Below are 27,200 nucleotides of genomic sequence, written 5' to 3' on the forward strand. Positions count from 1 at the left end.
GTCATTTTTATTTTAAATAGAAAATAAAATCCACAATAATATTTTGTAACAATAATAAATGATATCACTTATTTACACACAAAGACATCTCGAAAAATATAAATACACTGAAAAATAAATATTGTATGCTACTACACATATATATTTTTTTGTTTAATATTTTTGTATCTATAATAAATTTAATGAAAACATGAAACTTTTCTTTTATTGACAAACAAAAACAATGAACATAAAAAATTCTACTTTACTTTCAATTTGCTCAAACTATTTGTTGAATATTTTGTTTATATATCTGCACATGTATAGGTCATGACCCTAAACAACACTAGTGCATTTTCAAGAGTTTTAAATATTAAAATATTGATTGTAAATTAATATTCATTAAGTATTTATATCATATATTCTTTTTTTGCATAACATGCAAAGAATAATGAATATCCATACTTTATTCATTATAACCTCTTCTCCTTATGAATATTCATACTATATTTATTTGTTACATATTTTCATGAATATTCATTTAAAACCTCTTTGCCTTATGAATATTCATACTAATTATAACCTCTTAACATCTCCTTATGATTGAATATTTTATTTATTTCAATAATCTAAGAGGGTATAAATAAAAAAAGTATGTTTGCTCATTCATTCTTCATAATCTGTAATGTTAGTTATAAAGATGGGGAGGACAACCACGCTTCCTTATTTTTGTAACTTCATGCATACATTTCATCCTTAAGAAATCATAATAAGTATAAATATAAATGTTTAAGAAGGAAAATGAATGGCTAACGTTAACAATATTTCTTTCATTTTCTTTTCTTTTTAAATACAAATTGGAATGTTTTTTAAATTATTTAACAAAATATATCAACATGATTCCTTTCATGTATCTCATCATCATCATCATACACTAAATGACGCACACACACACATGTTATTTTATCCTGAATTTTGTTTTCTGTAAATATTTGGTCCTGTTTATTACTTGAGATAAGTGATGCACAATATGTACAGCAACAAATAGATACAACCATATAAATATATTGGTTAAACCAATATCACTTATAATTAGTAAACAATACAGTACTACTATAAGTATTGTAAACACAATATTTGTACAAATGTGAATTATATTGGGTAAATAAAGTTATACTATATTGAAATGAACTCTTATAGAGTTCTATTACAGAAAAATGAATTTTACAACTATTTATAATAAGGGGTTTTACTAATAGTGAAATGAACTTCTGATCACTCCAGTATATTGTATGAATTGGAAATTACCTACGCACCAAGTTTTATAGAGTTGTACTACAGTAAATTAACTCTTTTGTAGAGTTCTAACAAAACATAGCACACTCTTGTATTAAGAGAATGATAAAAACTGTAAAAAATTGCATTGTAGGGTTGCATTGAGTTGCACTATTGTGAAATGAACAAGAGTACAAACACACCACTTTAGAGGTATGTACTACACTGAAATGAATTAGGGCACTCTCTTTTACTGAGTTGTACAATAATCAATTAGAGCAGCACAAGTCATAATAGAGTTGTACTATAGTAAAACGTTTATATAGAGTTGAGTTATAATGAAATGAATTAACTATATAACACACTCTTGGAGTTGAGTTTTAATGAAATATAACACTCTCTTTAGTGTAGTACTGGTTATAATAACAACAGCATTATTTAATTCAGTCAAAAAATGGGAATATCTAACCTGATTTTGCAAATATTTTGTGCCTATAATAAGGACAATAGAGTAGGTTTGTAAAATTCCGGCATGGAATTTTTATAATAGGGCCCAGCTTTACTATATTTATTTATAGTAATTATATTTTAACGTTAGTTTTAATCAATGACAAAAATATATTTCAATATATTTCATTTAGTCAATAGGTTAATTGAAGTGTTTATCTTAGGAACATGGCTTCTGAACAAACAAGAATCAACAAAAATATTTCTGTCTGAATAATAAAAACTCATATTCTTCTTGGTAGAGTTGTCGGCTACATGTATGCTAGAGAGAAGTTGGCTGCAATCTTGCATTTTGTCCTCAGTCTGTAAGGACTTGACGGTAATGAACGTGTCATTGTCGTCACGTTTTCATTAGTATTGCTTGATAAAACTGAAATAAGAACACAAGAAACAGGATTTATAAAATGAATATTACCATGATAGTCCAATACACTACTCAAAGATGCAAGTTTGAAAAAAAAATCAACTGGAGAGGCTGAAGCTCTGTCTACACTATCAAACTAGTTTGACAAAAAAATTGTGATGTGCACAAATATGGACATCATCATGTCTATATATGGGCAAATTGCATTTTTTACATAGTGTAGACAGAGCTTAAGATAAATGAATGTAAGAAAAACTTTAGAAATCAATCAACCTAACTTGAACCAATTTCAAGAAATGTAACATTAGTATAAATACATGTATGCACTGTCATTAAACAATTTTATTAATTCTAATCCCAATTATGGATGTTTATTTAATCAGGTTCCAATAGTCCAGGAAAAAGATGCTGAATCAGCACAACTGAATATTATAATAAACACTCTTTACATACCTCTTTTAGCTGATGGAGATGAAAGGTCAATAAGGTCAACATTATTGTTGGAACTAGACACCAAGTCATGTCTTGAGGCTCTCTCCATTGATGAGGTTAAGTCAGACAATCTGCCATAACTTGAAGTCTGCTCAAGAGTTTGACATCTCTGTTCAGATGGTTGATTTTCCAATCTGGTGATTGCATCTAAACCCTCACCAGAATGTGCTGACGATTTGTCTGATGTCTCTGGCGCAATCTTTACAGAAGTGTTGTGGATCTGATCATCACTGGCGTTACCAGCTGGATAGGATCCAGTACCGGATGATGATGCAAAACCAGACTCCTGACCAAAACTAGTGCTTGGAGTTGGCACACTCATGTCAGAATCTACATTAAAATATGTAAACTCTCCATTTGCGTGTGACATTTTTTCTGTTCTTAATGGGCACATGCATATTATGTGAGATACAGAAAGCATCAAAATAATCAATTATTTGGCAGAGTATAACTTATGCTGAAATACATAACTTTATCCTCTAATTATGACTTACCTAGTCAGAAATAACAGATACTGACCTATGGTCAACTTTCGACTAATCAAGGCCTGGAAAATGAATCTGCTAAAACCAAATATATTGTATGATTCTACAACAGGTTTTGTTGGCCAGGAATTATATAAAAAAGTATAAATAATATCAAACAATGTGAATGCTTCTGTAAAGGATAAGGTAACAATTATCATAATTATATGCATTCATACCTGGATTTGGGCTGCTTGACACTCCTGGGTCTTCCGAGCTGCTTGGTGTTATAGAACGCACAACTATAGTACAAAATTGAATACACATTGTTAAGGATGTAACCTTTTAGTGGTTTAAATATGAGTGAAAGAAGTAAAAACAAATTAAACATAATAATAAATTTCTGCTATTATTACTATTACTATTTCTTACTATTTTTTGTCTCTATCCAACCTATAATCTAATACAACAAAACACTTATAAATATTTAGTCTGCTATGTCAGGCAAATAAGTTATCTCTTGTTTACCTTTCAAATCAGCATTAAGCACTACTGCTCTGCGCTGACCCCTGCCAATTAGGGTTAACACTCTGGGTACGGCAGACACCAAGGCTGCGACTGTCTCCTTCTCATAAACATGAGGAATGAAGGGTTCCTTGAAATACATTTCGTATAGCGTAGCAAAGTCTTGCAGGGCTATACAGTTCTGGTTTTTCAATAGAATAAGCCGGGCCTTACGGGCAAACTGGTAGCCTTGGGTTAATTCTATGTAACTTTCTGGAAGCCATTTCTTATAAATCTGTGAGGTAAGATTAAGATTATCAATAGAATTACAGATGACATGGTCACTCGTAGCTGTTTTAAAAATTAAAATTAATTACAAGTTACCCCTTACCTTAATAACATGCGGTATATCTGATAGTAATAAAACAAGTTGACTATAGCCATATTCAACATGTCTAAGCTTCATGTGATATCGCTGCTGGAAGACATCAGGCACATATTTGACCTCTAAACGACCTTCTGGCTGGTCTATCAGTAACACTAAAATCCATTGAGCTAACTGGCTTAAATGTTTTCGATTCACCAACACAATGCTTCTTTCGGTTTCTCTCGTATTAATTTGGACAGAATTCACAACAAGATCAGCTACCTATAGAAAGTTAATATTTTTAGCATGGGTGCAGAACATTTGTGGGAAAAAAAATAAAGGAAAATTTGTTGAGAGTGTATTATATAGAATCTCAGAAAAAAAATCCCCATCCCAGGGTGATTTAAATTAGCAGAGGCTTACTTTAATAACTCTTCTCATAGTAGTTGATGAATCAAGTCGATAATGATGACATCATGGAGATAAAATAATGTCAGAATCCAATATGGCATCCAATTTGCCGGAAAAAAACAATAGTAGAAAAAGTGTTTTTTTGTCCATACAATGTACAATACTATCTTAAAACAATATACACGAATCCACACGAATGTATATCTACTTACAGTCATTTTCTCCTTCCCCCACCTTTCCCAACATTAGGATGGCGGATTCAAGATTTTTTAATTAGGAGTTTTGGATCTCTCTCTGGATCAGTCTATGGATAATGCAGATTCACCTATACGCATTACATTCTCAGACGGAACATTTCATGGGTGTTGTTTGTTGGTATCCACCTCAAAATAGACAGCAAATTACCGATCAGGGTGTTAAGCTTATGGAAAGGATCAGTATATTAAGAGAAATCACTTTTCTTGCACAATACCAGAGATTGACCTGAATCCTATAGTGATTTAAACGGCATTTACTCTACATTGTCGTATGTACAAGACCAAGTTGTCTTTTGTTTCTTTGATCAACTGCTCTTCGTTAAAGCAACCAAACATGATGATGTTAGGAATAGATGAGTCCCATTATCTGATAGTTGGCCCTATTATATGCCATTATGTATATTGCCTGTCAAGGAAAGATTTCTGAACACTGACTGAGACGAATCGCTGATGAATGTGAAGTGTCTTGTAGATCTTGCAAGGTTTTTAATTTTTTCCAGCAAAATTGACGCCATATTAGATTCTGGCATGAGGATTCATCAACTACTATGAGAAGAGTTATTAAAGTAAGCCTCTGCTAATTTTAATAATTATAACACTCCAAGTGACATAAACTGTGACTTGGTCTTCCCTATCCCCTAATATAGGTATTTGTGTGTGTTATAGGTACAGTATTTGTGTGTGTTATAGTAGGCCTGCTGTAAACATTTTGACCAAGACCCTGGGATGGGGATTTCTATATGAAAAACCAAAAACAAGAATTTTAAAATGTCTTCCATTATGATTGCTATAACAATCAGTATTTAAAATTAAAAGCACATCAATTTTGGTACAGTTGTTTGATAGCAAGGTTGTGATATCACAATGGACTTGGCCTGTACATAATTATTTAGACTTTTTGTAGGTCTCTTAGATATATTTTTATGTTGCAATCTGCCAAAAGGGTGTTCTTCTGAAAGTGCTTCTCCACACCCATCTAATGTATCTTTTAAATTGGCTTAAAATTAAAGAGAGAGAAATAGATCTACCTCTACAACATGTGGCATTTTCTGAAAGACTTGTTCCACTGTCTTACACTGGTAATCAATTGGTTGTAAGTGATGTCCCTGCTCTCTCCTGTACAACTGCAGTAATTGACATAACGCCATTGACTTAAAGTGGCAGTGCCGTAAAAGGTTGATGACTATGATGGCCAAGATTGACAATCGCTCCACTAGAGTAAGCGTTAATCGACGGTCATTTCCTGTAATCTCAACCTGAAATTGAGAAGATCAAGTAATGGTATTAATCTTTGTATTGTTAAATTGCTCTAATGTTGGTATGAGAAACAGAGTTTTGTGATACGTTGGGGAAACTCTGTTTCAAATCCATTTACAGTATCCAATAGAGTTAGACAGGGTGGGGTTATGTCCCCTCTCCTTTATAACATATATATTAGTACAAATTGTAGACTAAGTGGTTTGTGTCAGGGTTGCCAATGTAGAAACATTTTCTTGAATCATCTTAGTTATGCGGATGATCTTGTTCTACTTGCCCCTTTAGTTGCTGGTCTCCAGCTATTGGTACATGTTTGTGAAGAGTTTTCGCAAGAGAATGTTTTATTTAATGATAAGAAATCTTTTTGTATGCGTTTCTGTCCTCGTACTTGCAAACTTGAAGGTAATTCTATTACTAAACTTTTTGGTAAAAAACTTGCTATGTTGAGAAAGGTACCTATCTTGGTCATATTCTTATGTGTGATTGCAGTGATGAGGCCGACATTCAAAGTCAGTACAGGTCTTTGTGTATTAGAAGCAACTCACTCAATCGTAAATTTATGAAATGCTCTACCAATGTTAAATGTTGTCTCTTTAGATCTTACTGTATTAATATGTATTGTGCAGCCCTTTGGTGTAACTATTGTATGAAGAATATTAGATCTCTTAATGTATGCTACAATAATGCTCTGCGCCGTATACTTAATGTCTCTAGAAGTAGTAGTGCCAGTGCAATGTTTATTGAACATGGTGTCCTTCCTTTAATGAGTACATGCGAAAATCTACCTATGGTTTCATGCAACGTATGTTGAATAGTGGTAACATCCTTGTTGCTTGTGTTTGCAAACATATGCTCCATAACTCCAAAATGTATTGTAGATGGAGAAGCATTCTATATACTTAAGTTTAGATTTTTCTTTTTCTGTTTATAAGTTTATTAATATGGATGATATTTCCGAAATAAGAAGAAATTGAATTGAATTGAATATGGTGAAATATTAAGTTCAAAGGTCAATCAGGTCCTCCTCCCATAAAAGACCGCTTTGGGATTTTAAATGGTAGATTCAATCTAGAGTATTTTGTAAATATTAGCAACCCAGCTCGATCATTGTCATTTTATTCTCAACTTAATGATTTGAAAACTCAACGCAACTCAATAGGGACTTTACAAAACAGGACGGAAAACCACAGGACGGTGCTCATGAATAATTTATGCATGAGCTTTAACAAAGTGGGCGGAGCTTAGTGTGAAAATGTTGTCATCTTAACTTTTTGAGGGTGATAAAGTTTCCATTTTCCCGTTTACGGAGAAGGTCTAGAAATAATGTACTTAACAAATGGCTGTGTTAAAAGCAATACATTTTGTGCAGCGCTTGAAGGCGAGGCCTCTAGCTAGGAAGGTAGGCCTATGCTGTATCACGAGAGCCAAGCGATACAGAATGGCCTCGCACCGGGAAGGAGAGAGATACCGAGAGTCGTCGTCTTCGCGCAAGGTGTGCGTAACTAATAAAACGGCTATGTCAACTGTATATGATTTTACGGTCTAGCGAACACAGGCTGTCCCTCGTCCTCCCCTAACCGTCCAGTTTCGTATTAAAGCCCCTAATGTCAACTTGAAAACATGCTTTAGGCAGCAGACATAATTCATCTGGATGTTGCAAATGTATTAGCATTTGAAATGTTTTACCTGAACAATTTCTGGTATTGCTTCAAACAACTCTAACAGTTTGTTTACTCCATAATCTGCTACTTTGCATTGCCTACCAAAATGATGATGATAGTCAGGTATGAACTGTTGAAATGGCATGCTGAAATTGGGCTTGTGAGACATGAGGTCAACGACCTCACGTCCAAACCGCTGCGTTCTCACAATCTCTTCTGGAGTTTGATCTATGAAAAGATTTTTTGTAAGCAACATTTTGTGGACATCATAGGCTTATTCCACTAGTCCATTTTTAGATTTATTTATGAGCAATGTGAATAGATCTTTTGCTAATAAGCAACCAATCGAATATGTCTAATAGTAAAATGCATTAAGAACATTGTGTTCAACATATCACACAAAGTTTTATACACAGGTATAAAGATCTTCATGTTTTTTATATTTTTAAGAGTTTGCTTTTCAAAATGGATTGTAATTAATACAGAATGATTTGGAATACAGCTGGTGGCATATTGAAGATAAAAAATGATTATGTGATGAGACTATATATTATATGCCAACCATTGTTAATGTTATGATATAATATTTTTGGTCAATAAATGTTTCTTGAATTGAATTGAATAGCAATGTCAAGCAAACTAAATTGTTATTAATCAGCAACTCACCTCTGTGAGGGATGGACAATGTTATATCATCTCCTACACCATCCACCTAAACACAACAAAGTATAATAAATCACAATTTATGTGTTATGCTAAATTTGCTAAACAACTATATTATTCAACAATATAACACAAACCATGGGCTGTATGTATTACTATACAGATATTGACTGCTTAGAGGTTAAATATAAGATTTGACATCCCCGAGGGAATGATATTATGTTCGAGGGAATATATATTTCCCGAAGCGCCAGCTGAGGGAAATATATATTCCCTGAGAACATAATATCATTCCCTCGGGGATGTCAAATCTTATATTTAACCGATATAAAAGGCGATATCTGTTATATTATATAGCCAAGTCTGCTGGGTTGGGTGAAGCTAGGCTAGGCCTATAGAGGCCTCCTATAGTATTTGTATTGTATGTAAACCGGTAGAAGCGTTGTCTTGCGATGGAGTGAAAATTCCACCCAGGTTCAAGATCCAGTAGATGACTTTTGTTTATTTATTGGCAAACGCGAGTGTTGCCACACGAAAATTACACAGTCAATATCATCGAACTCGAGAATGTATATGTTTAATGACAGGGGACACGATAATTACGCGAAAATTAATCGGTCAATATTATTGTTCTCGAGGATATATACGATTTACGATCCTCGCAGCGGTAGTCATGTGACGCAGTTTCAACCAATCACGTTCACGTATTTACATAGGCTATGTAATATAATGGATTAAGGAATAGAAGGATACGCATCGACGGTGACATCAAACGCGCTCGCCTATATTAAAGCACTGCTGGCAATCAAACAAACACGCTATTTGAACTCTGTGTCTCTAACCGCGGCCTTCTATAGGATTTGGAGAACAAACCGTAGCCATGTAAAAATCATATGCGGCAAAATGGATGTTTATTTAAACTCAAAGGGAACTAAAATTTACAAACAATTTGTATTCAATCTTGTAATTATATTATATTAATTATCTCGTAATATTTCTGGGAGATCGTTTAATTCAAATTCATAAAAGTTATAATTAAATTTAGCAGCTAGAGCTAAAATAATGAAATATTAATCATGCCACCAAGAGTGTGCGAAAGCATAGCCAACAAGGTTAAAGGTTGTTGCGCATGTGCAGTAAACAATATATTAGGCATGCGACCGTTTCGTTGTTAACGACAGTTAATTAAACTGTGTTTATTTTGTAACATTGTGGGTGGTCCGCGCTCTGTCAGTTAAGGTCATGGAAGCTTTGATCTCAAACTGATGCATATCCTTCTATTCCTTGATTTTATTTGATATTCATACATAAAAGTTAAAATATACAATGTATAAAAAGAATACCTGGATAACCCATTAAGTCGACAAAAAAGTAAACTTATTTCCAATGGGGTCCAATCCGTAATGACTGAAAAGTGAGTGGTTGGGCCTAGTACAATTATCGTTAAGTATGACTCAGTAAAAATGAAAAAACAAGAAAATACATACAAGACAAGAAAACATCAAAAAAACAATATTAAAAATAGCTTAATTAAACTGAAATACCAAGCTGTTCATTATTAAAAAATTCTTTAAGTTTTATTTTGAAGGTTGCATTATTTTGTATTGATTTGAGTGAATTGGGGAGCCTGTTCCAGTCACGGATACCTAAGAAATAAAAAGTCGTATCATTAACGCCAGTAGCCTTAGGAGTGACAAAATTAAATGTTGTACCCCTGGTGAAATGGTTGTGATGATCAGAAATTAACAAAAAGTTATCCTTAAGGAAAGAAGGCGTATTAAAGTTATAACGAATTTTGTGAACATAATTTAATCTTAAAAACTTATTTCTGAGGCTGACATTAAGAAACCCAAGATCGGAAAGCTCTTTGGCACCTATGTGAGACCTCGGACCAACATTTAAAATGAAACGTGCCATCTTGTTTTGGGCAGTTTGTAATTTATGTTTAAGATTCTTATTGACACCGCCGTACCATGCCGAGGCAGAATAGTCAAATGTACATTGTATTAAAGCAGTGCTTAATAGTTTACGACATTTTTTATTCAAGCACGAACTTTGCCTATGTAAAAACTTCAACCTTGACTTAACTTTACTGATAACACTAGTTGCAATGATATCACATGATACATATTGGTCTAAATCAATACCCAAATATTTAACTTGCTTAGTACTTTTGATTCTACGGCCCATTAATTCTACAGAAAACTCTTTTACTTTGTTAAGCTTCGCTCTGCTACCAAAGATAATACTTTCGGTTTTGCCAACATGTAAAGATAATTTGTTTTCAGTTAACCAGTCCTGGCACTTAGCTAGGACAGTACTTAATTTATGAGCGATTTTGGTGGCATCGTGATGAGAATACAGAATCGTAGAATCATCAGCATAAAGCAATAATTGAACATCAGAATCAATACAAGAAGCAATATCATTTAAATAACATAGAAAAAGAATAGGGCCCAAGATGCTACCTTGCGGTACACCATGAGTAACTATAAGAGGTTCAGAGCAGGTACCATTCACACTGACAACTTGTGTGCGGTTAGCGAGATAAGATTGAAACCAGTCAGTACACTTAAAACCCATGCATTTTAGCTTGTTAATTAAAATCACATGATCGACGGTATCGAAAGCTTTTTGTAAGTCAATTAGAACCATTCCAGTAAGAAGGCCTTTGGACTTATTGTTTTTTAAACCGTCGATGAGATTTATGAGGTTGCTTTCAGTTGAATGGGCCTGCCGAAAACCGGATTGATAGGCATAAAGTATATTATTTTTGGAAAGATACCTTTCAACTTGTATAGCTACAGATTTTTCAAGAATCTTAGATACCGTAGGCAGAATACTAATCGGCCGATAATTCTCAACATTTGTTCTAGTATTTTTCTTAAATAGAGGGGTAACTTTAGCAGTTTTAAGATCATGAGGAAAACAATTAGTTTTAAACGAAAGGTTAATGATATGAGCTATCGGTTCAGCCAATTATCTAGACCGACGCTTTTGTTTACATTTAGGCTTTCGAGTTGAGTTTTAACAAATTCTATGGTAACAGGCTCTAGCTTAAACATTTTTCCTTTTAATTTCACGTAGTATTTAAGAAGATCGTTAGTGGACATGGTGAAAAAACCTATGCATTTTGGGAGTTTTTTGACGAGTGTTGACGCAACATTCGTGAAAAACTCATTAAAACGAGAGGCAACGCCTTTTGGACAGAAAGTTTGTTTACCATTGTCATCGAGAACGATTTTAGTGTTTGTTTTACATTTCTTCTCGTATCCGAGCTGTTTGAGGGTTTTCCATAATTTTTTAGGGTTGTCTTTATTTTCATCAATCTTATTGAGAAAATAATTAGATTTAGCTTTTTTGATCAGCCGCTGAGCTTTGTTCCTAGAGGCACAATAATATTTGTATATATCTAGATTAGATTTATCTTTCTTGAATTGTTTTAAAAGTGTGTCTCTTACTTTGATTTCATCGGCAATTTCGGAGGTAAACCAGGGTGCTATGTTTTGTTTAAGTCTAACTTTTTTTATTGGCGCTATTGAGTCGATCACCTTAATGATGATATCTTTAAGAGTTAACCACGCGATATTTACATCGACATTATTAGTGACAACAGACCAATCGATATCGTTAAGTGTTTCAAGATAGTTATTTACATTATAGTTTTTTAAAGATCGTAATTTTGCGGAGTTGTGTTCATTTTTATGAACATGAGACTTAGGTATTTTTCTAGTGCAATAAATAAGAAAATGGTCACTAAGGCCAATGTTAATTACTCCAGATTGCTTCACATTATTTTGTACATTAGTAACAATGTGGTCCAAACATGAGCTTTTTTCTTTTCCTATTCTAGTTATATCCTTAATAACATTACTAAAACCATTTCTTATAAGGCAATCATTATATCTTTGCGATACTGGATTAATATTTAAAGTACATATGTTAAAGTCACCAAGAATATAAATTTCACTACTCTCTTTGATTTTTGATACAGTTTCTTCAAAGTTGTTCTGAAATAAAGTTACATTCTGTTTTGGTGGGCGGTAGCATGTACCAATCACAATTTCCTTTGAACGAGGCAGATATATATTTATCCAAATTGCTTCAAAATCGTCGATATCCAGATCATTTCTACGTGTGAAGGCGCGTTCATTTTTTACGTAGATACAAACTCCACCACCAGACCGGTTTCTGTCCTTCCTGAGCGCTGTATATCCATCAATTTTGATCTCGTTATCGGTGATGGATTCGTCCAGCCACGACTCGCTGATGGATATAACAGTAGCTTTGGTCTTCGATGCGATGTGCCTTAGTTCAGACATTTTATTAACTAATGACCGCGCATTAAGGTGAATAAAATGTAGGCCTTTGTTAAACACGTTGAATTCCTCGCTTAAATGCTCGTAAATGTCTTCTGTACATGTATGTCCATCTTGTTGGGTTTCATTCACATTATTTGTGTCGGCAATAAATTCGTCATGAATATTAATGTCACTGATGCATTCATCATTCGGAAGCTGATTGAAGAGGCATTCTTGACATAACCAATTATCTTTCGAGTTCCGTTGCTTATCATATACAATTTTATTTATTCTTCCGCACTTGATATGGTAGTTACATTTACATTCAGTGCATTTCATTGCCCTGTGCGTTTTCGCAATCGGTTTTTTACAAATTGAACATGGGTTTCTGATTGGTCCTGGGTTCGGAGAAACGTCTCCAGCGATAATAATAAGTACCATCAGGAAACTTGGGTTTTTTAAGTTTAAGCGGCAAACTGGATACGGTTTAGAAGATCCGTACAATGTCCATAAGGGAGACATTATATTCAGGTTATCCGTATGTATCTTCGGTTGAATTGCCCAGCTATCATATATGCTGGAGTTTAACGTAGAAAAAATGTCCGAGTTTAACGTTGGGCGGCAGGTAAAGTTAATTCTCACTAGAAGGCATAAAATAATAAGAACATTTGTAGTAATCGCTGCCATTATTAAGAGTGATTTAATTACCTTATCAGTGGTTGAATGTCATCCAGGAGCTTAGCAAAGTCAATCAAACAGGTAAACAAGTGTTGGTCAGCTGATTAAAACTTCCCGCCAAGCGCAACGAAGCAAATCAAATGTAAACAGGATAAAAACGGAATAAAAAAACACCAAAATACATCAAAAAACTGTACATATCCATATAAAACTTCTTTAAAAAGTATTTATGATGTCGTTGATACTTAGATCGAGGTGATCAATATTGCACTTAGGCTTAAAAACAGCAAAAAGTCGAGCTAGGCTTAGGATGAAATCACCGCCCAGACCGGGCACCTCTCCTTTGATCGTTGCCTGGGTCCGACTCGCCCTCGTCGTAGTATGGTCTTACGAGGATTAAAACTGGATAAAAACGATTAAAAATTTCAGATAAAATAGTTAAAATACAGGCTGAGCGTAGATCCAGATCTTACTGTTCCATATGTTGTTCAATTATTCTGGATCGGTGTCGATTTAAGTTGAAAAACACTGGCGAAAAACCAGTTCACGAGAGAGAGTAATCGAGACACGTCTTATCTGTACGCTGCCTACCTAGCAATATCCATGATATTACAAAAATCCTCTCATGTGTCCACCATCAGACTTATTACAACACAAGTAACACAACCACCATATTGCCAACAGAATTTTTAGTAAACCAACTGTATTAGTTATTATTAACCCATCGTCATAAGATTTTCAAATGTGTTCTTACCATGATCACAGTATTTGGAATATCAACAATGATGTCCTGAACCTCACACACTCCATACTCTACAATGTTGAATGGACGTGATAAACAACGCTGGAATGCTGCTGGCAAGTCTTCCAATGTAACCTAAATACATAATAATATATAAACTGATTATGAGCATCAAGAGGACAGTGATGGGTCAGTTTGTATTTTGGTCAGGAACACAGTGGAAAAACTGGGCTAAAAATTGTGGAAAAGACATATTCTTGGTAACTGTGGTTAAAGCAGACTGTGTACCATAAACTTGCCAACCAGTGTCTTTTCTGCACACAGTACTGTACCGTACCAGCATTGTTTTATTTTTAAAATGGTTAGGAAAATCAGTTATCATTTACCTGTTTGCTAGCCTGGGATCGGAGCACTTTCGTGACATCTTGAGCGAACCTTTTAATTTGAACTTGATGCGTCAATGTAAGGATCTGTTTATCACCTGCACCCAACAGCTAAACAACAATATCAAGTAAAATCACAATTTTATAAAATTGAAACCGAAAAATAGAAAACAATAAACAGCCCAGCAGTGATAATTTTGAAAAGATTACCTTTACAATCAAATACCAAGGATGATCAGGTATCTAGCTAAAGCTAATAATGAAGTTTAGTTAGTTTGATACATAAGATTGAGGTATTCCCCATGAAACAGCATATATTGCATTAAAGACACCTTCCCTACAATTTGTGACGTTTTGTAAAAATAATACATATATATTACTTTAAAAACATTAAACTAGGTCATTCCTTGTCTTAAATGTACGTTTTATGGTAAATTATGATAAAAAGTGAGAAACAATGCACTACCTAAGTAGCTCGCGGCGACTGACCTCTCGTGGACGGTCTTTAGGCCTAGCCTAGCTAGGCTTAGTTTTGTAGGCCTAGCTGGTAAACATCGGTAACGTACGAACATCGTACGCTAGCCATAGGCCTAGCCCGACGTTGTATAGTTGCTGCATTAATTGTCTTTCTATTTTTGCCAGACTCAGTTGATACAAATTGGGGAAACCCGGTATTTTCGCTGAAAAGTTAGGAGTCTTCCATTTGTTTTGGCCTCACGATCGATCAAAAAGTGGGTGAATTACAGTTGAAAAACATATGCATATGCATTTTGGGATTTATAGCGGGCCGCTATAATTATTAGAATCGACTTATTTTTCACATTTTTAACCATTTAAAGACAAAAAAAGTTATCGCAATAGGACCATATAGTATTATTTTTACATTAAATATAGTTTGTGATCTTAAAATAGATCTAAAAAACGTAGGGAAGGTGTCTTTAACATGTTCCAAGTTAACTTTTGACTATCTCTATTCTACTCTGGATTGCATCAAGCACTTTTGCCCAGATGACATGGTTTAGCCTACTACTGTATATGTCAAGATATACAATCACCTGAATAATATGAGGAATAGTTGAGAATATATCAGATAGTTTTGTATAACCATAGTCAATAAGGTGACACTGCTTCCCAAAGTGGTGGTTGTATGCCTGCAGGAAGAGATTTAACTCCAGTCGGCAGTAAGAACTATGTTTAAGAACTTCGGTTGCTTCCTTACTAAACTGGAAAAGGAGAGTCGGTAGGATTGGGCTGCTGGACCGTCCTAGATCTGCAATGAATATAAAAAAAAATTGAATTTAGATATTAGGACAGATCATTAAAACACTAGTATACAAGATCTCATAAAGCTCTGTCTACACTATCAAACTAGTTTGACAAAAAAAAGTGTGTGCCCAAATATGGTAGTGATATGCCCAAATATGGTAGTGATACGACATCATCATGTCCATATATGGGCACAATTTTTTGCCAAACTAGTTTGCTAGTGTAGACAGAGCTTTATATATTTGTATATATTAACAAGTGTATTAAGTAGTACTAATAGTAACTTACCATCTCCTAAAATGATCTTTCCCTTCCCAGAGAAGCAAACAATCTTGACCCCATTTGTATTCAAAGCAACCCTGACACCTGGAATGCACATCAACAGATGTTCAAGTGGTACTCCACCTTCTGGATTCTCTTCCAGTTTTTCAAACTCAGCAGCATAGCACCTGGTAAAGCTAAAGATGTCCGTTTTAAATTTAATGTACAAAATGATTGTATTAATGTTACAAGTTACAATACACCTCTTTCGATTTTCAACCAAATTATGCGTTCGGTTATTTGTCAAAGATGTTGCCTATCCCTATAAAATAAAAAGGTCCTTAAAAATGCTTTATCATTTACCTTATTAAAGGAATTCTCCCATGATGCAGTTGGAGTAACGTTTCAACTTGTGCTGAAAATATTCTCAATGAGACAGCTACGTTCTGATCTATTTCTGCTGCCCTCATTTGGTAATTTTTCACCACAATTCCAATATCATCATGCTGGTTGCAGAAAGGCTCACACGGAGGAATTGCTAGCTCTCTAGAATTACAAACACAAATTTTCAAATTATCCTAATTGACCTGAGGAATACATTTACCTAAAACAGATACTCAAAACTTTCCAATTGCTTACTTTGGTGGCTCGTAAGGCACGTTCCATGGTGACTGTCTGTATCCACTGGACGATGATGTCATAAAGGAACTTGGCGTGCTACGATGATGTTGAATGGTCAAGCAAACTAACTTAGTTGAGCCATTCTCTTTCACCAATACTGTATCAGAAATGTGGTATAGGTCCTCCTCAAACAGTTGCTGATTATACCTGAAATACACAATTAAAAAACTATTTGATTTTTAAAACTTTTTTCTGACCAATTACATAACTTTTGTTTTCTCTTTCGTAGGGGTAGCACTTCTCCTTTTAGCACTTCAGGATTTTCAACAACACATCAAGAAAGAGATTGAATTTATATGGTCCAACTATTCATTATGATAATTTTGTTATATTATGTTAACCAGTCTGACGTTAACTCACCTGCTTTCAAAGACTTCTTTAAACTTGTAATATGGCAAGCATTTTCCTGGCATTTCTTGAAGCATAGGTGTCACCATCAACCTTAAAAAAATAGTTATACAGTAAATTCCTCGAAACTCAAAATTTTGTCTGGTTTGCAGAAAGACTAATTCTTAAAGTAGGTGATAATTTCGGACAACTAACAGGGGTGGACGCAGGGGGGTTGCCCCAGTTGCCTGGGTAACACCCTTAATTTCATGCTAAAATGTTTTTTTCTGTCACTAAATTAAAATTTAGATCACATTTTATCATATATAATAACCATTAACGTTATAGAAGTCCAGTTTTGGAAGAGTCTATATGTAAATTGACAGACTATCAGCGTAAAATTAAAATTTACCGCTGGTTGTCAGCTTATTTTTTTGTGTGGATATATTTCTGAACATGCTCTGAATGATTTCTTATTCAACTTCACATTTTTTGTCTAACTTGTTTAAATTATTAATTGATAATAATAATTAATTTGTATTTATTGATTATAATTGCCAGAATTTATTAGCTTACCGGAAGTACATTCGTTGGGGACTTCCTCTGACGTTAAAAATGACGCATGTGTTTTACTGGCGGAAAAAATAGGCGGGATACGATGGTATTGCTGTTTGGTAACCCGATATAGAGTGATTTCCGGCGAACTATTAGGTGCCATTTATCATGAAATTTACGTGTGAGAGTACCATTTCCGGCCATCTAGGGGTCATTTAACAAAATTCGCTTCGATACAGGCCCCACCATGGGGGGCCTGTGTCGCAAAACCAGTCCTGGACTCGTGGGCAACCCCCTTAAAATAGTCCTGGACTCGTGGGCAACCCCCTTAAACCAGTCCTGGACTCGTGGGCAACCCCCTTAAACCAGTCCGGGACTCTTGGGCAACCCCCTTAAACCAGTCCTGGACTCGTGGGCAACCCCCTTAAAACAGTTCTGGACTCGTGGGCAACCCCCTTAAAACAGTTCTGCGACCGCCCCTGACTAAAGCAGTAGGAAAATGTCTGTTTTGGGAGTCTTTCTCTCATTTATTTATTATATTTTCACGTAAAAAAAAGGAGAAAACAATGTTGTTCAAAACGCAAAATATTTTGATGATGGACCCACCTGAGATGATCTGCACCCGATTTTGATCTTGGCAGCACTGCCAACTGCACCCTTCGCATGCCAATCTTTCTACCACCTATCTTAGCAAGAGCAAGCTGACCATCACAAACACGATTCACTTCCACTATAGCTTGGATATGACCTTGAGATGGAGCTTGGAGAGACAGATTCTCCATCTAAAAAAAAAAGATTGAAACTGAAAAACAATTACCAAAACATGAAGGTGTTCCAAAAGCCATAGGCCTGTCCCACCTACATTTCAACAATTTCAATGTAAAGATGGGACATCTTTTTTACAATTTTTAGGCACCTGGCCCCTTATTTCAAAAGCCCGGATCCGCAACTGAAAGATGATTTTTCAAATTTGCACCTAAAATACTGTAATCTGAACGTCAAAATAATTCACAATAAGTTATGGAAGTTTAATTTTTTAACTTACTCTAATGCAATTATCAGTAAAAGCTGTAATAAGTTGTCTTCTAAGTTCTTTTTTGCTAAGCATGGGATCAAGATTAGTCACCAGAACCTCTGCACCAGACGTCAGATCTTCTACACCTTGACGGTCATAGCTCATTAAGGATTCCATCTTACTTGAGGGCGCAACATACGTTCCAATCATCTGATCTGTTCTTTCAGTACAAGAAGAACCAGTAACAACTGGTATGTTTGATGATGTAGGGGATACTTCCTCTCTATGAGAAATTATATCTTCAGAAACACCTGTTGCAGCAGTCTCATTTGCTGGAAGATTACTTGGAAAATGCAACTCTACTGGTTTTTGTGGTTCTCTAGGATTCAAGATGATTGGTAGAATGTTCTGGAAACCCGACTGTGTAGATGTGGCTAGATGATTTGCTGCAATATAGGTCGGTTGATAAGCTGTATTATAGGTTGGATGATGAGTGGTGGTATGTGTCGGTTGCTCCACATAAGAACTCTGGCAGTTATGAATGTAATCTTTACCAACCTCTCGATTTGATAAATCCTTGGTTGTATTTGCTGGATTGACGATGGGGCTAAACGTTGCAGATAACTGAGTATACCTCGCAGATGAAGTGGATGATCTGGAAAACTCAGGAGTGGAGATGGTTGCCATTTGTTGTGGAGGGAACCAGACACCATCAACGACTCTTTGAACTTTTGGATGTATTGCTTTGCCTCTGATTGGGTTATCTGTGATATTAATAAACATTGTTTAAAATTCAATTTATAATTTACTATAGTAGTATTTTATTAGAATTATGAAAAGAAAAGAAAGGATCAGGATTGTGTTTATCTAATCCTCCAAGTCTAATTCACTACAGAAGGACCCCACCTGAAACAAGTCTAAGGACTTAATGAGGTATGTGTATGTGTGAGTGCCCGGTGACTGAAAAAATAGGGAATTCAGATGTGAAAGGGGTTTAAGTATAAAAAAAGAAATTAGAATGCCTGGATTTATAGGAAGATGTCTGCAAAAGTATTACCTGTTTCAGTCTCGGTGTGTTCTCTTTTACCATCATTTTCTTCTTCACGATTTTGAATTTTGGGTGACGCCTTATTTGATCTAAAACTATTGTTACTTGAATTTCCTGAGGAGCGCATTGGTGAGCCTTTGTAGGGCTTGGCATTCATTGTGACGGACACTTTACTGCCAAATACATCCTCACCATCTAACCGCTTTTTACCTCTGGTTGATACAAAAAGTATAACAATAATTCGAAAGTGATTATTTAATAACTATTGTGAAATAGCTTTGCATCAGGGAGCTAAGATAACTGGTTGTGCTACTCCAATGTAAATTGTACTTTAAAGGTGACCTGAAGTGAAAAATGTTATAGTTACATACTGTAACTAGATCTGAACTCGTCAATTTGACAGTTAGTTATCTGCAGGACAAACCATGTGCACATCATACGTTAGAATATTTCGCACAATAAAAAAGATTATGCCATTATGACCTGAAGAAAATAAAATGTTAGATGAGCTATGACGAAAGAAAAATCCTATATTTTTATATTCGGGTGGCCATATGACGTCATAACATCCGAAAGTTTGTGTGCGTAGGAATTTTTTACAAGCACAAAATGTCATGATTTGCGTAGAAAGCTGATTAGAAATTAATTTTGCGCATTTTAAAATTTTAAATGCATGTGCGCGTGTAACTTTGTGTGAAACATGCCATTTTTAATACACAGAAAGTTGACCCGTTATATGAATTAAATTTTCACCAAGTTTCAATACAAAATGAATTTTGGTTTTTAATCAATGATCAATCATTGAAATTCATAAAATCGTGCGCAATTCATGTTGCGCAACTCTGACGTTTTTCAAAAATAGGAGGTGCACAACTTCACGTAAATGTTTTAGTGAGATCCAACTTACCCACTATACTGTGTTGTGAGAGCATGCATTGGGTCCAAATATCATTAGTAGCTTCTTATACTTGGCTCCGTAATTATATACACATAATATATTCCGATACTATAGTTTCTTCTGTACATGTACAGGATACGCAAAGTTTCTTGAGTTAACAAACAACGGTAGTAAGTAAAACAAATACGTCCTGCTTGTTCGACGGTCGGTAGTTGAGAGAGAGAGCAGGACGTATTTGTTTTACTTACTACCGTTGTTTGTTAACTCAAGAAACTTTGCGTATCCTGTACATGTACAGAAGAAACTATAGTATCGGAATATATTATGTGTATATAATTACGGAGCCAAGTATAAGAAGCTACTAATGATATTTGGACCCAATGCATGCTCTCACAACACAGTATAGTGGGTAAGTTGGATCTCACTAAAGTGACAAAGTTACAAAATGCTATGTTTACACGTTTTAGAGAAACGCAACAGACAAAAACGGGAAAAGAAAGAAAAATAATACCGAAAAAAAAGTTGATGATGATCTCATACAATCACAAGGAGCTATCCGCCAAGGTGTGGATAACTAATGAATGAGATTTTTTTAAAAAAACCTAAATATTAGACTCAATTACACAGTAAACCGCCTAGTTACTAAGTTAGTGATGATGAAGAATCCTCGGTACATGAAATTTGTGATTCAGTTTAAGTTATCTTATAATTATAAACCTAAATATGTTCTAGGCCCTATGAAGAAGTCTTACAAACATCATGTTCCCACCATACCTTCTAACAGCAACATACAAACTGTTGAAATAAATACTAACCTTGCAGCATTTTCAGCATTCTGGAATTTTAAAATAGCCAGGTTGTCATTTATAAAGACAACTTTTCCTCCACAGTTGTCTGAGAGTTGCTTAAGTCTGTTGCGCACTTTGCTGATGTCAGATAATGGTGGAAGATTTCGAACCACTAACTGGTGATATTCAGAACACTCCTAGAATAGATGAAATAGACATCAAATTAAAAATGCCAATACAGTACTACATTGAAATAAAAACCATATTTCATCATAAGAATGAATGATTACAAATAGGTAGCAACCCACACACACAGATTTACACAATTTAATCCAAAATTCTACATACCTTAAGAGGAGATCTAAATGGAAGATCCACCAACAAGTCGTTAAATAATATTGTCTCATTAGCACATGTGGTCAAAGCATCACTGGAATCAGGTCTATGAATGAGAATGATCTTAAGACCATGCCGATGTCTAAGGTCAGACAGATCATTAGCAAAGTTAACATCACCTGCAACAGAATAGAAAGAGAGACAACTGTTATTATATAACAAAGACTCAAATGGAACACCTTTTTGATGATGTTTAAGGTTGACAGTTGCATTTTTATATTGAAAAACTTATTATGGTATTTATAGTTTTTGAGTGGTTCCATATGCAAACAGTCTGACAGAAAAGATGTAGAATAACATTTTTCTCTTCATATTAAAATTTACTTACTATACTTAGTTTGGTTTTCGTAAATAATAGAAGTACTAAAAGTGTGCAGTCTGATTTTAAGACTTACCTGAGATAAGGACAACAGTTGCCGGTTGTGTGTGTGTATCTGCAAATCTTCGCAAACTTTGCTTCAATTTGTCGTCAGCAGCATTTTTAGCAGTGGCATTTATGTGAGCAACAGTAACCTACAGAAAACAATACAATAGTTTATTTAATACTGCAATGACCTTGCAATCTACTCTGACAACCCTTTTTTTTGTGTGTTCAATTCTGTAGCCAGACACTACAGGATTATACCAAGTCAAATAAATGTCTGATTAGCGGCAACTCGAATCACAGCGTAGTTCAACTTCTCCCGATTTATATACAGCGCACAAAGAAGTTTAAACCTGTCAAAAAGGTTGTGAAGGTCTGGAGCAAGGAAGCGATTGAAAGTTTACAAGATTGCTATGAATGTACAAACTGGTCGGAACTTTTTTGTTGATGATGATGTTGAAGTTTCGGCTAATGTTATTAATGATTATATTATTTTCTGTCAAGACATGTTAGTAAGTAGTAAAACCATTAAGATATTTAATAATGAAAAACCTTGGATAACTAGAAAACTGAAGGGTTTGTTGAAAGACACACCAAAGGATTTTAATGATAATGATTGATGTCCAACTACGTAATATTAAAAGGTTAATTAAAACTGAGATAACTAACGCTAAATGTAATTATAAAAATAAGTTGGAAGACTCATTTAAAACAAATAATCCTAGAGATGCTTGGAAATGTACAAAAGGTCAATGGTGGTACTTTTCTTCAATCTCTTGATACTCCTGGAAAAGTATCTAATGATTTAAATAAAGTTTATGTCAGGTTTGAAGATGCAAATGTTAATGTCCCACCCAATGACTCATCTATTGCTCGTCATATAAACAAATATTTAGGTATTGGACAGGTCATTATTGATAAGCAGGATGTGCTTAAACAATTCAAGAGAGTTAACAAAAGGAAAGCTTGGGCGTATTATTATTCATGAATGTGCCAATCAACTTGCTATTCCATTTAGTAATTTATTTCAATTGTCTATGGACATGCATATGATTCCTACTGTAGGTGTTGAAAGTAATCCGTTATTGTACCCGTGGCTAAGAAGGCTAGGCCTTCTGAGCTAAATGACTTTCGCCCGGTTGCACTTACTGTACCTCTATTGTAATGAAGTGTTTAGAACGTATCGTCTGTAAATATTTATTATGTTCATTATCTCCAATTGTTGATCCATTGCAGTTTGCGTATCAGCCACTTAAATCTGCTGATGATGCCGTTTTAAGTTTAGTCAACTGATAAATTAAATTGTTATGCCCGTGCTACTTTTGTAGACTTTAAATCAGCGTTTAATACTATGCAACCGTCTATCTTAATTGAGAAACTGTATAAACTTGAGGTTAATCCATATTTAATTTCCTGGATTAGTATGTTTTTATATTTAAGGGAACAGCGTTTTAAGATATCTAACTGTTTATCTGATGTTATTACCACAATTGTTGGTTCTCCTCAAGGTTGTTGTTTATCACCTCTGTTGTATGTATACTATATACTAACGATTGTAAATCACATTGCCTGAATACCTATTTGCTTAAATAAGCAGATGACACAGTAATTGAAGGACTGGTGATAACGAAACTCACTATCGAGAATCCGTCGATAATTTTGTCAAGTGGTGTGATACCAATAAACTTGTTGTAAATGTAGGATCTGTTAAGATCCATGATGATGTAATTGTATCTAGTATCTTGGTTTTACTATTGATAACAAGCTTAATTGGGAAGAACACTGTAAAGGGCTTGTTGCTAAATGTCTTACACGACTGTATTTCCTTAGAAGGCTCAATCATTTTCATGTTGACCAAACAATCATGAAGCTTTTTATTCTTCCGTTGCTGAAAGTGCGATTCTTTTTTGTTCTATTGTATGGTTTAGTAGTTTAAGGAAATCGGATGTTGAAAACTTCAAGCAATTATTAATAAGGCCTGTCATATTATTAAGGAAAGTATGAAATTGATGTAACATGTACCGCAAAAATCCTAGAATAGACAAAGGGCATTATACTAAATGATAAACACCCATTACACCAAGATTGGTCAGTAAAGCGAACTACATAGCACACTATGTAGAACTAACAGATATCTAAATTAATTCGTCCCTTTTCCCATCCGTGCTTTCAATGACAAATACGGTTGAATCACCTTGTAGTTTATTTTGTATAGTGTATCATTATTACAGCTCTTCACTTGTTTTATACTTATTTTACTTATATATTTTGTATGTTATTGTAATATTATGTGAGCGATTGTGCCTGTCGTGACTTTCCGCAAGGACCAACTAAATCTGAAATATTGTAAGGTAACACACCAACCTGAGCATCATTCAGTTCTTGGATAACAGAATTATTCTCTTTATTGATGTCACAGACACACATGAATTCTGCTTCTCTGTGCCCTCCAAAGAACTGGTCACGAATCCTCTGAACCAACACTAGAGCAGATCGACCTCTTGGTACCGAACAATTCTCAATGTCCCAAAAGACACCAATTGGAGGTTTGTCAATTGTGGGTGTAGATTCATTTATACCTGTAATTTTAATCAAGGAATCATTGGCAAATTTGCACACAATGTGTGGGACAGTTATTGCACAATATGTCTTCCTCTCAGTTAATACAATGATTCATTTCACACCATGTGAAAGATTGCTAAAGTTTAGGGACAAAATGAAAACTAGGGATTCTGTGGGAAAGCTGTGTTAAAATGAGGCTAGAAAGCTCTGCCTAAACTATCAAACTAGTTAGACAAAAAAGTGTGATGTGCCCAAATATAGACGTCATCGTGTATATATGGGCACATCACATGTTGTTGTCACATAAGGTTTGATAGAGTAGACAGAGCTTTAGGATACAGAGTTGAAAGAAACCTCAATTGCATCCACAACTAAAAAATATATATGTTTGTAAACCATTAATTCAATCCCGCCACCACCAATGTTACACTCCTCCAGGTATTAGGTATTAGTACAGTATAATTATCCATGTTCTTGTTACAAGCCATAAAACTATCTTACCGTTTTCATCGGTGGTAGTGTTTTGCAGTGGATTGCACTTTCCCTCCAGGCCCAAAGGAACCACAGATGGCGGTTGAACTTGCCCAGAATGTCCGCAACGTGGTGATGATGAAGCCCCTCCACTACATTTCAGACAGTGGCAGTATGTACTAGGAGAGGTATGATGAACTGAATGTTGTGTCCGACATGTCGTTACGGAAGCTCCGACATCTGGTGTCGAAGTGTGTTGAAAGCTTTGGTCAAAGAGAGCAGTAATCTCGCTGGTGATGTTATGCCCTAAGGAATGGTTAGTACTGCTTCTCATAAAAGGTGGTGAAGAGGCTCCTTGTGGCAAGTTATCGCACATTCGTAAAGGGGTTTGAGGTGGAAATGTTTGAGGGTTACTACAAGAGGGTCTGTGAGGTAGTGGATGGAAACCTGAAGTGGCAAGGATACTTGGGTCTTGATATTGGGGTACTGAATACTTGTTGTGTACTGAATTTCCACTGTGGTTAGTGGCACAATCACTGCAATGAGTTTGACTCTGTTGGTGATACCTGTGTGTACAACACTGTTGGTGATCACTGACGCAGGAATGCTGTTGCTGCATACAGCAGGTTGTGTGGGAATCTTGAAGCGCTGCCATCATCAACTGGTGTGAAGAAGTGTGGGCAGCCTCATGGCTACTCTCTGGTTGCAGAAGTGCTTTTAGTTGAGTAGTTAAGTTAAAGACATGTTTTGGAGAACTATGATGGCATCCAGAACATGGCATGTGTCTGCCATGAGTTCCAGAATATTCAGGTGGTTGTGGTCTACTGGTGGATGTATCAAAATAGCCACATGTCTCGTTACCTCTATTACACTGTTGGAAGGCTGAAGCTTCACTGCAACAAGAACAGATTCCACATGTACTAGAGCTAGGCCTATGACTTGGTGCAGAGTATGCTACAGACAACTGGCTGGCAGTCCTCTCAAGGTCATGATTTGGTGAAACAAAGTTATCAGTTCGTTTAAAAGTGTTGTGTCGACCACTCTTTTTTTGGGTATAAAGATGGCTTCTCCTGTCTGGTTGGAAGTACATCTGTCGATCATCTTCAGAACTGGTGTCGCAACTTGCAAAACCCTGATAGTCATCTTCTGCATGGTCTACAGTGTCCATGTCACATGATACACATCTGTCATGATGTCTCAAGCAACTCCTTCTCTGAGATGAATGCCTCATTCTCTCCCTTCTGGGTAGACTACCACTTCTTGGTGCCAAAGAATGATGGTGACATTCCTCTGTACTGGGGTTACACCTTAGTGATGAATTATGTAAATGATTTCCATAGTAGTTACTCATGTCGTTTATTGACATCTATTTACTTCTAATTTTTATATCTGAAATAAAACCAAGATATACTTCATTATCATGAAATCAAATTTCTACAAACACTAAGCCATCTCTGGACCCATGCGATTTAAGATAAATTTAAAGTTTGCAACTGCTTGACATGTCATTAAGAAAATAAAATTGCTACAAAATTGCAGTGTCACGCACATGCATTTTAAAAAAAGTGAAAATAATAGGCCTAGGCCTCCTGGTCTTGTGCACAATAACTAGCACATGATTTTTGTGCTATGGAAGCCATCTTGCAAAGATGAAGGAACCAGCCGAGCGTAACCAACAAAAAATAACATAGCGGTTTCAGGGGACCATATTAATTTAAAAATTGTTAAGTTTTATTAACATGGTGTCCTGATGTGGATAAATTAAAGGAAATTAACAAAGAAAAAGGACAATTATTATTCATTTCATAGTATTCATAAATAATAGTAAACAAACAGCAACATACAGATAGAAAATCCAACCTTGAAACTCAGTCAGTCTATTTACCGAAAACAACCATAAACAACCAAAAAGCAACTGAAAAACAAACCGAAAAAAAAATTTAAAAAAGTAGTAGTAGTGATAACACTGTACATCTACTTACAGAATCTGTAAACATATTTTGATTTTAGTCTTTTGATCCAGAATCCAATGCATGTACTCATCACACATTAATTGTGAATACATTTACCATGATCAATTTAATTATAGATTTTCAAAAGATAATAATACAAAAATGATATTTTTAAGATTATTGATAATTAGGGACTATAAAGTATACTTAAAACAAGCTCACGATAAAATCTATTCAGTAAAATTACCGTAGTCAAGTTATAAAATATAATTTTATCCTAATCAGTTCAAAACGCGCACATAAGCAATGTT

The 27,200-nt window shown here is 35.0% G+C and overlaps 1 protein-coding gene across 2 annotated transcripts; it reads right to left on the reverse strand.

Moving 5' to 3' along the window:
- LOC144840146 (meiosis regulator and mRNA stability factor 1-like) lies at positions 1–26,323 on the reverse strand. Of its 2 annotated transcripts, none has more exons than XM_078695840.1 (23): positions 24,968–26,323; positions 24,269–24,483; positions 21,936–22,053; positions 21,493–21,659; positions 21,172–21,341; positions 19,468–19,670; positions 18,441–19,174; positions 18,002–18,177; positions 16,874–16,954; positions 16,472–16,660; positions 16,196–16,378; positions 15,860–16,020; positions 15,361–15,575; positions 14,309–14,416; positions 13,935–14,057; positions 8,205–8,250; positions 7,564–7,766; positions 5,649–5,876; positions 3,977–4,234; positions 3,610–3,880; positions 3,321–3,383; positions 2,579–2,947; positions 1–2,131 (listed from the first exon to the last, which is right to left on the reverse strand). In XM_078695840.1, the coding sequence occupies exons 1-23, from the start codon at positions 26,301–26,303 to the stop codon at positions 2,013–2,015; spliced, it is 5,736 nt and encodes a 1,911-aa protein (XP_078551966.1). In that variant the 5' UTR covers positions 26,304–26,323; the 3' UTR covers positions 1–2,012. The 2 variants fall into 2 exon arrangements, with proteins under 2 accessions (XP_078551966.1, XP_078551965.1); XM_078695839.1 differs by having other exon boundaries at positions 15,860–16,029.
- Positions 26,324–27,200: the final 877 nt, after the last annotated feature.

This window comes from Antedon bifida, chromosome 4 (genome assembly GCF_963402885.1).
Source record: "Antedon bifida chromosome 4, ecAntBifi1.1, whole genome shotgun sequence".
Classification (NCBI taxonomy): Eukaryota; Metazoa; Echinodermata; class Crinoidea; order Comatulida; family Antedonidae; genus Antedon; species Antedon bifida.

What these genes read in the sequence shown, in the direction of transcription:
- LOC144840146 (XM_078695839.1), bottom strand. Translation starts at nt 26,303, where the DNA reads ATGTCAATAAACGACATGAGTAACTACTATGGAAATCATTTACATAAT. An exon ending in CTATTCCTCATATTATTCAG is followed by an intron (nt 14,417 to 15,360) that starts GTGATTGTATAT and finishes ATTGTTGTTTAG; the next exon opens with CTGTTGGGTGCAGGTGATAA. An exon ending in ATTGTCCATCCCTCACAGAG is followed by an intron (nt 7,767 to 8,204) that starts GTGAGTTGCTGA and finishes ATCTTTTCATAG; the next exon opens with ATCAAACTCCAGAAGAGATT.